Raw genomic sequence first — 15,031 nt, 5'->3', positions numbered from 1 at the left:
TCCAATTTTCAGATTTTTAAGGTCAGGTCAAATTGCTTAAAAGATGTGTCTGTAGACTTAGTTAAGGAATTTCCTAAATTTCTCTGTGAATGGCAAAGGGTGCCTGGGTGGTTAGGGTGAGCTTACTTCTAGAGAGGGTCAAGTCCTCTCCTAGAGAACAAACTGGGTAAGAAACAGCAAGCATCCCTTTCTGACCTCCTGACACGGCTTCAGGGCAGGGGCTCTCCCCAGCTGGCCGCTGAAGAAGAGAGAGGAAGGATGTTGTCTCCTCTGAGCTGCAGCGCTTCCCTCACTCTGCAGGGCTGACTTTGCTAAGAAGCCCACAGAGCTCTGATTAGTATTTAGTATGGATCCCCGAATAAAGGGCTCTCCCTGATTATGTCACAGGTTATGGAGACTCCCATGGAGAAGAACTTCTTTTTCTTTTTTTTTAACTAAAACTCTGAGATAATTACCATCGACTTAAAAGTTGACATGGATAATCTTTGATAGATACTATCCTCTCAACTTCTAGAGAAAACTAAATACAGTTAGAAAGGACAAAATATTAGAAGCAATGTTTTCATTTGAAAAATAATGTGCTTGTCTTCATAATGCTATGACAAAGTAAACAGTGCTTGCCTTTATTTTGTTCTCTTCCATTGAGATGATCTGAGCCCGTAACCAAGCATCCTCCTCAGCATTTACGGCCAGCAGCTGCCCAACATGCACAGTCTGGACTGGTGTGACCTTGGGGTTCTTACTGTAATACTCCTTCATCTCATCTTCCATTAATTCCTGAGCAACAGAATAGTCTTTGCCCACATACCTGAAATAGTGCAAGGAAGAGAACACAAATGAAGCAACCTAGCCGGAGGAAGTCTACAGGAAGTCATGAATTCCTCTGTGACTGCTGCCATCTTAGGTCCAGTCTCAGGTTTGCTTACACCAGCAGGGAGGAGAACATGTATTTAGTGAATGCTTCTGTCTCGAAAAAGGGAAATACGATATTGTGGAGCTCATGCAAAAACAAGACCAAGGTCCAACACTACACGCGGCAGAGCAAATGCTCAATAGCAACCAGAGAACGAGAGGATATAACAGCAAGCAGTCAGGGAGCTTTCCAGGAGGAGGCGGCTGAGAAAAGACTCCAGGGAAGGGCAGAACGGAAGATGCACTGGAAAGTGTAGACACCGATGGAGGCCAGATAAGCAAGAGTCGACTTCAGATTCTGACTAAGGCTGCTGGAGATCTTTGTAGATCAGTGAGAAGAGAAGCTAGCTGGTAGTTTTGCCCTAACTAAGGCTGGGTGTGAACAAGGCTCAAGCTCTAAAAACCAATGAAGTTTTAGTAGAGAAAAACAAAGCGTTAAACACACTAAACACAATCACGTGACAACCCATCCCCCCAACTTACTGAATAAACGTGAAAAAATCACAACAATTGAGTCTGATACCTTTAAAAGAGATGACATGTTCTAGCTGAATACTTCTTAAATTGTTTACTTTCTGAGAAGTATTTTTTTCAGGATATGCTCCCATCCCCTTCTACAATTTTCTGCTATTGACACCTGCAGTCACCTTGTCCCAGTTCATGGTATCAAAACATACTATTTTCCTTTCTGCCACAAATAGGTTGTTGTTTTCTTGTCCTTTAATCCTCAGAGACAATTCCATCGAAGACCTCCTTCCAGGATGTAAAACCTGGCAAGTAAGTTTGGCTCCTGTAACAGCCTATGTCTCAGCCATAGGATGAAGACTTGAAGCTGGAAGGCTATGCCAGAACAGCACCAGAATCACCTGGCAGGGAGATGGGGGATATGCCACAACAACATTGTTCTAGCTGTCACCTGTGGCCCAAGTGGTCCTATATAATGAAACTATTCCTTTAGGAGTGTTTGCATGTATTCTTGGTAACTATCAGCAGGGCAGAAGACACCATGGGCAACCTATTTGTTATTAGAGGAAAAGACGCTTTTAAAAGTCCTACACAAGATGAAGAGAATACCTCTTTTGAGGCAATGGCTATTTTAAAATCAAATATGACATGCCTATTATTCATCCCAGAAACAGCTGTAGAAGCCTTGTCATACTCTATCATTTAAGTTTATTGAACTTTACAAATGTTAAGGTGCTGCCTGGAATGCAGGTGTACTCCTGGCTCTGAAGTCTCCTAGGAGATCTCCCACTCTGCCCAAGTGCCCATCTCCTAGGACGTGGAGTCTGGTGGGGCCTCCTTGCAGCGCTGCTACAGCCCTGGGAGCTCACCTGGCAGAGGCCTGGGCTGCAGCCCATGGTTGGGTAGTCTATGTAGAACAGGCTCCTGCTAGGGAGGAGGAAAGTGGTGGGAAGCAGCATGAAATCTGCAGGCAGCTTCTGCTCTTTGCAGAGAAGGATGGCTACATGGCTTGGGTCAGGTAGGGAGTTTGATGTTTCAGTGGTATGACTGGGTAATGGCAAGAATGAGGTCATACATTGCCCCCAGATCACCTGAGCTAGTGGGCACAGAATGAAATGTAGATCAGTTTAGGTATGCAATAAATACAAAGCTTTACAAAGTTAATTTTTGAGACTAGAGACAACAGATTCCCATACTTGACCTGAGGGTTCTGCCACAGCACCTCTCCAGGCCCTCTATGAGTCACAGGCCTAGCTTCCAGAGCCTACTGCCTGCCTGGGTGAAGACATGGGTTTAGAACAGGGCTCAGCCCAGCTGGGATCTGCTAAGTCTTCAGGGCAGTGGGGGGACGCCAATGACCTAGGGTCAACCTGATGGCAGACATTACCCACCATGCTTGCTGGTTGCCAGCCACTCTGCAGAACATGTAGAATGCTGACTCCAGGATTCAAATTTATTTTATTTTCACTGGAAACAGTGACCTAAATAATCTGAGGACCCTGGACCCAATCATCCTGGAACAGACTTGGAATCCTCCTACTGAAGTCCTGCAACAGACCCAGAGTCCTGCCAATCTTTGGTGAAAACATCAGAAATCACATGATGATCCAGCTCAGGGTTGGGTGATTGTTCTCTGACAATGGCACCAACAACTATTGGTAATGGACACCAAAGGATTCAGCCAAGGAGGAAATATAGATTTTCTTTATAATGTCAAATGGTAAAAGTTAGCAATGTGCTCCTCAACATCTTTCCTTTATCTCAATTTATTACTGAACCACAGTGGGACCCCTAACTTTCAGCCACCTAGTTATATTTTCAGGCCATACCACATCCTAGAGTAAAAGCTTTACAAATTTATTACCCCTGTATAAAACAAGACCTCTCTAAAGCTTCTGTGCATTCTTCCAGTTCAAGGATCCCAAGATACTTGAATCTCACTTCATTATCCTCTCAGACTTAGTTTGTTCAGATGGAAGCACTTTGATATTTTTGATCTATTCTTTCAGTGGAGGACTTTGATTATTTTTTGTGGTCTTTCTTTGGGCCTTCTCAGCTCAGCTATGATTCTTGGGAGGAATAATAGCCCACACACCATAGGAACATTTGGGTTCCAGGATGCTGAATTCTGCTTCAGGCTTTTTCTGTTCTGTCCAGCCACAGCCATCCCCTGGGCTGGTGCCTCCAGAGATCCAGCTACGCCGGTTCCCATTCTTTATCCTGAGTCAGAAAGTGCAAATTACAGTTTTTCAATATTTTCTGTATATTCTATATTTTCTCCAAAAGTCCATGTCAAGTGCCTGGAGCTGGACTGTTTTTTGGAATCCAGTTATCATTAGCCTCTTAGGCAATGACACTTCCTCTCAGGCAATGATATCAAAAGGCTCAACTAACCAGAGGGCTAATCTGATGCATTATACTAGGAAGGTGGTGCTGAGCTATTTTGATTTTTAAGAAATACTACATAGTCGCAGATTAAATAGTATAACCTACCCAGTGGGCAACTTGCTTTTTCTATGGACTAACTATTGCCTTTGACATATATAGTTACTATTATGCTTTTGACACAGGTTTTTTTTCACATTCAGACCATATTATCATTTCAGTTTTTAAAACTGTTAGTCATCTTTTCTCACATGAACAGTTGTATATTTTGAACATTTAACAAATATTAAGAACTTTATTGCTTTACTTCATCAAAACTCTATAGAACTGAAATATATTATTGTTCCTCAACCCCCAGCCACCATATGAAGAACAGCCAAATGACAACAGTACCCCAGGATCCTAAAGAATTAGAAAATAAAACTTGCCTGATGACCACTTCATTTGTGTTGCTCAGTTCAACCACCAATACAGATGGAGAGGCCTCAGATGGAATGACTAATGGAGGAACTGTTACATTCTCAATAAAGGTATCAACAATTTTGGCAATGTTTTCTTCTATCTGCAAATATTCTTGCTCAATCATAGACTTGATATCACAATTGCCATGCGCTTGCCCTGCATCCTTTTGGATTTCATCAGTGGGTAATGGAAGTTTAGCATAGAGAATGGCCTTCTGGGGATTTCCAGAAATGTAGTCTATGGTGCATACATCAGAAAGCGAGGCAAGATTTTTTAAGGCATCCTCAGGGAATTTCACTTTGTACGTGTCCTCAAATGCTTTTGGGAGTGCACTGGCCCAAAGACCACTTGAGTATTTCATCAGCAGCTCCGCAACTTTCTCTTTAAAGTCTCGTGGCATAGCTGTTGGACAGCCTTTTAATGGTGGTACTTGTTTTGGAGCAGGTAGTGGAGATGGAGGCACTTTTTCAGCATTCAGTTCACTTCTCAAAAGCTGCTTTCTCTTAGCTGGATAAAGAAGTAAATCTTGACCACCACTGCAAGGTTTTTCCACCTGCAATATTTAAATAAAGCAAATGACAGATATTTCAATGGCTATAAACAACCCGAAAATGCATTAATGCATTTTAAATCTGAGAGTAACACTGTTTTCAAATGAATCAAGAGAACACAAAAATGTACATTTTACTCTTCTCGATTACTAAGACTTTAATACATTGCCTTCACCTGCAAATAACATCGTAAGCCACATTTCAGAAATAAACAATGAAATAAAATAGCACTAATCTCCCTTGTGAAGCACCTGGCCTCCAACCACCCTAGGAAATCATGAGTGTTTCTGCCCTGTACACCACACATCTCATTTAGTTCTCTCTGCCAAATCCACAGCAACAGCTTACAAACCTGACTGAACACAAGGTGGAATGAAACTGTGAAAAGGTACGAGAACTGTCAGGAAGAAACCACTGGGAAGAAAGCTAGGAAATATTTAGACAAGACCAAGGTGCCATCTCTCTTCTTCCTGCAATATCCTGAGAAAACTCTCAGCTTTTCATTATTTAGAAAAAGACACTCCAGAGGTAAAGTCTGGTTTTCACAACCACCACAGTGGAAAGTTAGCTGAAAGTGCTGCCCCAACAATGAACAAGGGTTAGAAACATCTGGCATTTGTAAGTCATCCAATCTCTAACTTTATTTGCATAATAGTCCTGAGAGGCACGGCTTGATGGCATCTCTTTATCTAAAAGAAACTGATGCGATGCATGGTACCATTTTTCCCAAGTTCTAAGCCTATCCACTCCTGGGGCAGCTACTAGACCAGAGCTCTGCTGACTAGAGGCTGTAGCCCAACGCAGCTCGCCACCTGCTTTTGCATGAGCTAAAAATGATTTTCATATGGTTGAAAAAATTCAAAAGAATTACTTCATGACATGAAAATTATACGAAATTCGGTGTACATGAAGTTGTACTGGAACACAGCCGTGCTCATTTGCTCACATATTGTGCATGGCTGCTTTCGCACTACAGTGGCAGAGTCAAGTATCTGTGCCAGACTGTGGGTGACAGTCACAAAGCTCTTGGCCCACGAAGCCTAAAATATTTACTATCTGGCCCTTTACAAAAAAAGTTTCTCAACCTCTGATTAGACAGAAATAGTATTCACAGCGCTTTGAAGTGTTTCTATTTTGTCAGATTCCTATTCAGCTATTTCTTAGTTGTGATTTAAGTCCATAGGAGGGTATTCCAGACCACTAAGGTAGTAATACAAGCTTACAAGAAGTACCTCATCCCCCAAGAAAAATGGAATAATAAAGCGTGCTGGATGGGTAGCTTATTAGTAAACAACATTGACTTCATTTACCTCATTTTCTATGCTCAGGAAGAGAGAACATAAATAGGTATATATAAAGAAGGTTTTGTCTTGTTACTACAGAAGAGCTTTAGTAAGTCAAAAGACATAGACAATTTAATATTAAAATAGATTCCTTTGGGCCCGCCTGCTGGCATAGTGGTTAAGTTTGTGCATTCTGCTTGGGTGGCTGGGGTTCACAGGTTCAGATCCCAGGCAAAGACCTACACCTTGCTCATCAAACCAGGCTGTGACGGCGCCCCACGTACAAACAGAGGAAGACTGGCAGAGATGTTAGCTGAGGACCAATCTTCCTCACCAAAAACAAACAAAAGACAAAAGAAAATCAAGTTCCAGTACATCTGTACAATGCCATGCTGTGAGTGTGTGTGTGTTTGAAATGAGGTAAATGTTGATGTTGAACTGTTTCATGAAACTAGAAAAAAATAAAGTTGCAGATCTCCCTTAAAAAAATAACACAAAACAGATTGCTTTCAGCCTGACTATAGATTCTAGATGATACATAAGAAGAGAATGAATATTAACATAAGTATAAAACATTAGGTTTTCCTCCTCATATTCTTCTGCCAATGTGTGTTTACATTTTGAGATGTGGGGAAAATTCCACGCCTGAAACACCTAAAGTACCAATGAAAGTAGAGGCAATCTAGCCCATGGGTAGCATCTGCAGGCATTCCCTGTATAACTGGTGGACTCCTGTTGACACCTTGTGACACTCTGGATGGTATGTTATATGACACTCACAATTCGTGTTCCTAATTTTAAGCTTCAGGGACACAAATATTTGGAATACTCCTCATTCTGCTCTCGACAGTTAGTCCACCTCTCTGGAGACTCATGTTTTTAAATCTGGAATCTTAAAACGCCAATCCCCACTGTGCTTTAAGACACTTAATAAGATACAAGAATACAGATTGGATACCCAGAGGTTTGAGAAACATACTTTTGAGCAAATGGAAAAATAAAACAGAATTCTGTTTATATATGAGTTGTTCACCCATCATACAGAATCCCAATTAGTGTAATTTTAGATTTACACATAGCAGTCCTCCATATCCGAAGTCAGCTGAGCCTCCTGGGCCCATCTTAACACTCTTCTTTAGTCTTCATCTAACAACATCTTCTCAACTCTTTGCAAGACCTCCTCTGAAGTGGACGGCAGAGGCTAATTTCAGTGGAATGTAGTCTGTATTATTTACCTAAAATAACTCCCACAAGCTCCATGCCCTAACTGTCCACATGATTTCTTCCGACCCAAAAGAGGATAAGAAGGGATCTACAGTTTTACAATCCCTTTCTTTCCAACAAGTAAACTGGGAATATGGGATACTTTATGCTTGTTTAACAGTCTCCCCCATTCCCAGTCCCAAAGCTTCCATTCTCATCTGTGCTTTAGATGCAATCGGGACCAACCACCTAACAATGCACTTTATCAAACCTCTGAACATGACTAGCATGTTGTTTCTCTAACTAGGGATTATTATCTTTAATAGGAGTCCTGAACATGAGGTCCACCTAATGTGAATTTGTTCAGGGCAAGTGCAGAATTCCCATTTTTCTGGCCTTAATTCCAGCATAATGCTTAAAGATCATCTGGAAGTAGTAAAGCTTCCAGGGCTGTGTCTGCAGTATTTAAGTCAAGCTTTGCCAGTGGGTTTATAAAGTAGATTTTCGACCAATAAACCTGAGTTTATCAAAAGTCCAAACAATGGCCAAATAATCATCTGAACTAGAAGACAGATTTGTTTTCTCAGCAGCTTTATTTCACTTTTACTGTTAAAGTAGATAACTTCCCCCATTCCCAATTCCCAAATGATTAGTTCCTTGAATTGTAGGCACTTCCCAATTTTTACTGGATTCTTCTTGATGCTAAGAGGTTTGGTTATGTGCCTAAATTCCACTTTGTTCTCTAGTGATTTGGCCTCTTTAAATTCAAATTAGCATTTACTAAGATTAAACATAGGCCTGACTTTAGGAATTGAACCTGACACTAACCAGAGTTGATTCAGATGTCCCTCAACATGTTAGACAAATATTCATGGATAAATTTAGTGATACGGAAAATATACCTGATCCACATACTTTAATCAATCTTTGAAGAATGGCCGAAGGGTTACTCAATTCAAAGGAAAAAATCATGAAACTCATATTGTTTAGAGTTAAAAATATAATTTAAAAGAAATACAATTTTTCAAACAAACTGTTGTAAAATTTTCATATGAGTGAAAATTTTCTTTTCCAAGGCATTCTAATGTGATCACCATCTGTCCTCCACAAAGTGAGTCTTGTCTTTTTAAAATTTTCTGGTAAATGGGCTCAGGAAAGAGACCGACTACTATATCTATCCCCAGCCTATGAGAATCTCCCAAAGGTAAGGAATTGCTGCAGTTTGGGTTACAGCTTGCTGTCTGTTCTTCACTGAGCTCTGGTGCATCCGACCAGTTTTACATGTTGATCTCCTGTAGAACAGCTGTTTTCTGGTGTTCACAAATGAGCGAGGTAGGTCAACGGCTACTTGAAACATGGCTTCTATTATTTCCTTAGTGTGATAATCAGCTGCTCATTTCAGTTGGATCTGTCAACCGCTTTTAGAGCTTCTAGTTCCTTTAGTCCACCTGATTCAAGTACATGCCTGACAAGAGGGTCAGAAGGCTTCCTGTTCAATAGGAGAAGACTCAGGATTGTAACCCTGCCCTTTTCCTTCATGTTTTATTTCTTTTGTGGCTCTACCTTTTTTCTTTGGTTTTGGATATCCACCCAAAAAATCACCAGTCCAATGTCTGGGAACTGGCATGACCTGGAACCCATATATTTGCATACGGACCCTCCCCTTCACCTCCCAACTGGAGAGACAGGTAGGTAACATAAAAGATTAACTCCCTACACCATGGAGTTCAAGCTATCTCCTTTGGTGATCATCAGAAGATTTTGGTATCTAATATGCCTTAAACTTTCTATCCCCACAAGCTCATTATGTTTAGCTTGATTTCTGCCTTACGTGGAATCACAACTTGAATGAGAGACTTCTCTCACCCCCTCTAGGGTTCTGTAAATTTGGAGTAGACACATTAGGTTTGGTAGATGTGAGATGCAAGGATTTAAAACATCAACTTCTTCAGGATGCCTGTATTGTTCACACAAATAAAAGTCTTCATCCCATATGCCTAGAAACTTTCTTCTCCTTAATTCTAAGAGGTCTTTACTTCTTCCTTTCTAACTTACCTGTGCTGTAAACTTAAAAGTTCTTGAAGGCAAACTCCTTTGAGTATACGAAGGCTACCCTGCTAACTCTGTAGCGTGGGTTACTGAGGTAAACTTACTGTCTCTTACGGAATTAGAATTTTCTTTGGGATTCTATCACAGAATTGGCATTGTCCAATTAAATCAAAGTAGTTATATGGGTCTCAGCCAGCCACAGTTTTGTTTTCACTGCGTAGTGGTTCTTTGTGTTGAAGCTTTAAATTAAGCTCTAAATTTCACTTTATATGGTCACCACCCAATACAAACCTGAGAGAGTACAATAAAATCACATTTACCTGGAGACTTGCTTTCTAGCACTCCAAGCATTAACAAAGGTTTTAAACTAAAAAACAAACCAATTTAGACAGAGGACGTTAACATTATGGCAGAGTGAGTTGTTTGCTTTGTCTCTCCCTCTAATTTTACAACCAGTGGGACAGCCAGTGACCAAAAAATGACTCCCTGCACAGCACACTAGAATGCCTGAGATCCATGCATTTACACATCTGAGGGTATGTGGACTGGACTTTCAGGAGGCAGTGGAACTAGGGGAGTAGTCTCTTCCCTCTCCCCTAGTAGCAGGGATCCAAAATGCAGATCCTCACACCAGTGTGCAAGCCAGAGACCATAGGCTGTAAGGGCAAACATGGCTCTTGTGGCTTGGTCCCTGCCCCGCCACCGAGCGGTGGCAGGTGGTGCACACATCCTGAGGCTTCAGGACACAGAAAAGCAGGTGATCCAGCCCCTTCCTCATCCCCTAGCAGTGGCTGGTCTTTTAAGAAGTAAGGACTACATCCAAGGTGTGAATTTCCCTGGCACGGGTGGGATGCTCTGATCTGAGGTAGACTACCGGCATGCACCACTGCTGGTGACCAGAGGCTGTGGCCCCTACTCTCCCTCAGTGGTGGTGGGTGGTGCACACATCCTGAGGCTTTTGGACACGTAACAGTGCCAGTGACCCAGCCCCCTCCTTCTTCCCTGGCAGTGGCACTGGTCTCTCTGGCAGGAGCAGGGTGCCCTGACCTGAGGTCTCAAAAAGCACACTAGCAGGTGCCAGTGACCAGAGACTGCAGGGCCAGCAAGAACACTTGTGGCTTAGCTTCTATTTCTCCCCTAGCAGTGACAGGAGGCACCTGCAACCTAAGGCTGCAGAACCACAGCAGACTCTGAGACCCAGCCCCAAGGGACAGTGCCCCTGACACTGGCTCTACCAGCAGTGAGGTCTGTATACAAGAACCTGGGCCCTCGACAGCAACAGTGACACCTATGAATCCAGTGTCCCTGACAGTGGTGCTGCCAGCACCCCCAGATAACCCAGGAGGAGCAGCACAGGTGGTGCATGGGGCAGCAGTACCCAAGCCTATGGAGACTCCACAGAGAACAAGTGGGGGAACACAAAACCAAGGCGACCCTGGAAACATGCAGACTCATGGCAACACCTGAGTCTGCAGTGACAATGAAAGCAGCAAGGCACTAGCAACCTCAGAGGCATAAGCAGTACAAGGAGGACACTGATGATGCCTCTGGCAGAGGCAATGGAGGGTGGAGAGCACAGGCTCTCAAATACAACCAGAAGCAGCTTAGAACCAAAGTAACCAAAGCCATACCCAAACAAGAAAGGTGGTCACTACTACAAATGTGCCAACAGAGGATCAATTCATGAAGCACCATGACAACTCTCCAGAAACAAAATTTGAAGTCACAGAAGATTACAATCTGACTGACAGAGAATTAAAAATAGCTGTCATAAAGAAACTCAAAACGTCACAAGAAAACTCAGATATGAAGAACACAATTAATGAGATAAAGAAGAATGTAGAAATCATAAAAAATAGAGCAAACTTTATGGAGGAGATAATCAGTGAACTCAAAAATAGAAACCTAGAAATGACTCAGGTCAAGGAGAAGAGAGACAAGATTAAAAAACATGAATGAACTCCTTGAGAAAGATCTGACTCAATTAGGAAACTAACATAAGGATTATAGGTATCCCAGAGGGAGAAAGTTAGATGAAAGGAGCAGAGAGCTGGTTCAAAAAAATAATAGCTGAGAACTTCCCAAACCTGGGGAAAGAACTGGACATGAAAGTACACAAAGCTAACATAACTCCTATTTATCTCAATGAAAAAAATCTTCTTAAAGGGATGTAATATTAAAACTGTCAAAAGTCAATGACAAAGAAAACATATTAAAGGCAGCAAGGCAGAAGAAAATAATCCACAAAGAACCCCCATCAGGCTTTCAATAGATTTCTCAGCAGAAACCTTACAGGCTAGGAGAGAGTGGAATGATAAATTCAAAATACTCAAAGACAAAGACTATTACCCAAGAATACTTCTCCAGCAAAATTATCCTTCAGATATGACAGAAAAACAAAAGCTTTCCCAGACAAACAAAAGCTGAGGGAGTTCAACACCACTAGATCTGCCTTATGAGAAATGATGAAGGGAGCCCTCCTACCTGAAACAGAAAGGAGAAAGTTTACAAAGCTTTGAGGAAGGAGATAAACAGACAGACAGACAGAAAATGGCAGCTCTATATCAGAACAGGTTGGCAAACAATTATAAAATGAAGGATAAAGGGAAAGAAAAATTCAAAAATAACTATAAACACTTCACTTTGGTCACAAAGACAACACAAAAAAATAATTTGTGACAACAACAACATAGAAGGGGAAGAGGGAAGGGATGAAACCTGCATAGGCTAGTGGAGATAAGAGACTCTCAGAAAAGAGACTATCTCATCCATGAGATTCTTTAAACAAACCTCACAGTAACCACAAAACAAAAAATCAGAGCAGAGCCACAAATCATAAATAAAGAGAAAACCAAGAAAAACCATCACAGAAAATCACCAAACTGAAATGGCAGACAGAAATATAAGGGAAAAGATACAGTGGAAATATAGAACTAGAAAACAAAAGATAAAATAGCAGTATTAAGCCCTCATATTATCAGTCAACACTTTAAATGTAAATGGATTGAATTCACCAATCAAAAGACACAGTATGGCTGGCTGGATTAAAAAGTAAGACCCAACAATATGCTGCCTCCAGGAAACCCATCACAATTCTAAACACAAACTTAGGCTTAGAGTGAAGGGATGGAAGATGATACTCCAGGCAAATGGCAAACAAAAGAAAGCAGGTCTAGACATACTTATATGAGACAAAGCAGACTTCAAGATAAAAAAGATAATGAGAGACAAAGATGGCCACTATATAATGATAAAAGGGACATTCCACTGAGAAGACATAACACGTTAATATATATGCACTTAACGCAGGAGCAGCAAAGGATATAAAGCAACAATTAACAGACCTAAAGGGAGAAATTGACAGCAACACAATAATAGCAGGGGACCTAAACACCTGACTTATATCAATGGACAAATCATCCAGACAGAAAGTCAACAAGGAAACAGTGGCCGTAAATGAAACACTAGACCAGATGGACTTAACATACATATAAAACATTCCATACAAAAACAGCAGAATACACATCCTTCTCAAGCGCCCATGGAAAATTCACAAAGACAGACCAAATATTGGGAAACAAAGAAAGCCTCACTAAGTTACAGAAGATTGATACCATATCAAGCATTTTTTCTGACCACAATGCTATGAAAGTAGAAATCAACTACAAGAAAAAAGCTGAGGAAGTCTCAATGATGTGGAGACTAAGCAACATGCTACTGAAAAACTATTGGATCAACGAAGAAATCAAAGGAGAAATAAGAAAATACCTAGAGACAAATGAAAATGAAAACACAACATACCAAAATTATGGCATGCAGCAAAAACAGTACTAAGAGGGAAATTTATAGCAATACAGGCCTACCTAAAGAAACAAGAAAAACTCAAATAAACAAGTTTTCCCTATACCTAAAAGAACTAGAAAAAGAAGAACAAATAAAGCCCAAAGTCAGTAGAAGGAAGGAAATAAAAATCAAAGCAGAAATAAACAGAATAGAGACTGAAAAAACAATAGAAAGGATCAATGAAACTAAGAGCTGGTTCTTTGAGAAGATAAACAAAACTGACAAACCTTTAGCCAGACACACTAAGAAAAAAAGAGAGAAGACTCAAATAAATAAAATCAGAAATGAAAGAGGAGAAATTACAAGTGACACCACAGAAATACAAAGAAGAATAAGAGGATACTATGAAAAGCTATACACCAAAAAACTGGATAACCTAGAAGAAATGAATAAATTCTTATAATCATACAACCTCCCAAAACTGAATCAAAAAGAAATAGAGAATCTGAATAGACCAACCACAAGCAAAGAGATTGAAAAGATTTAAAAATTCATTTGAATTGAAATGAATTTTTTTGAATTTTGTTTTTGAAAAAAACAAAAGTCCAGGACCATGCAGATTCTCTAGTGAACTTTAATAAACATTCAAAGATGATTTAATTCCTATCCTTCTCAAACTATTTTGAAAAATTGAAGAGGACAGGATGCTTCCTAACTCATTTTATGATGCCAAAATCACCCTGATATCAAAATCAGCCAAGGACAACACAAAAAAGGAAAATTACAGGTCAGTGTTGCTTATGAACATAGATGCAAAAATCCTCACCAAAATATTAGCAAATCAAACACAACAATACATTAAAAGGATCATACACCATGATCAAGTAGGATTTATTACAGGAATGCAGGGATGGTTCAAAATCCACAAGTCAATCAACATGATACACCACATTAACAAAATGAGGAATAAAAACCACCCGATCGTCTCAATAGATGGAAAGAAAGCATTTGACAGGATCCAAATCCATTTATGATAAAAACTCTCAGTAAAATGGGTATAGAAGAAAGTACCTCAACATAATCAAGGCCATATATGACAAACTCACTGCCAACATCATACTCAATGAAGAAAAACTGAAAGCCATTCCTTTGAGAACAGGAAAAAGACAGGGATGCCTACTCTCATCACTCTTATTTAACACAATACTGGAAGTTTTAGCAAGAGCAATAGGACATGAAAAAGAAAGAAAAGGTATGCAAATTGGTAAGGAAGAAGTGAAACTCACTATGGCAGATGACATGACTCTATATTTAGAAAACCCTAAAGAATCCACCAAAAAACTACTAGAAATAATAAAAAAATATGGTAAAGTTGCAGGGTACAAAATCAACATACAAAAATCAGTCACATTTCTATATGCTAATAACGAACTAGCAGAAAAAGAAGTCAAGAATACAATCCCATTTACAATCACAACAAAAAGAATAACATATCTAGGAATAAATTTAACCATGGAGGTGAAAGACCTATACACTGAAAACTATAAAACATTACTGAAAGAAACTGAAGAAGAGAAAAAGAAATGGAAAGATATTCCATGTTTATGGATTAGAAGAATAAACATAGTTAAATGGTCCATATGACCTAAAGCAGCCTACAGATTCAATGCAATCCCAATCAGAATCCCAATGACATTCTTCACCAAAATAGTACAAAGATCCTAAAATATATATGGAACAACAAAAGACCCCAAACAGGCAAACAGTCCTGAGAAAAAAGAACAAAGTTGGAGGCATCACACTCCCTGAATTCAAATTATATACAAAGCTATGGTAATCAAAAGAACATGGTACTGGCAGAAAAACAGACAAACAGATCAATGGAACAGAACTGAGAGCCCAGAAATAAAACTACACATCTACTAACAGCTAATCTTT

The 15,031-nt window shown here is 40.2% G+C and overlaps 1 protein-coding gene across 2 annotated transcripts in view; it reads right to left on the bottom strand.

Moving 5' to 3' along the window:
- TDRD7 (tudor domain containing 7) overlaps nucleotides 1–15,031 on the bottom strand; it is a 75,721-nt gene that overhangs the window by 27,427 nt on the left and 33,263 nt on the right. For both annotated transcript variants that reach the window (XM_046681917.1, XM_046681926.1), the window contains 2 exons: nucleotides 4,191–4,777; nucleotides 622–808 (listed from right to left, as the gene is read on the bottom strand). In XM_046681917.1, coding sequence (XP_046537873.1) covers nucleotides 622–808; nucleotides 4,191–4,777 — 774 coding nt within the window. The remainder of the gene's footprint in view (nucleotides 1–621; nucleotides 809–4,190; nucleotides 4,778–15,031) is intronic.

The sequence above is a fragment of the Equus quagga genome, chromosome 1, assembly GCF_021613505.1.
Source record: "Equus quagga isolate Etosha38 chromosome 1, UCLA_HA_Equagga_1.0, whole genome shotgun sequence".
Taxonomy (NCBI): domain Eukaryota; kingdom Metazoa; phylum Chordata; class Mammalia; order Perissodactyla; family Equidae; genus Equus; species Equus quagga.
Note: the sequence above shows the minus strand (reverse complement) of the source record. Positions and strands in the feature narration are given on the sequence as shown.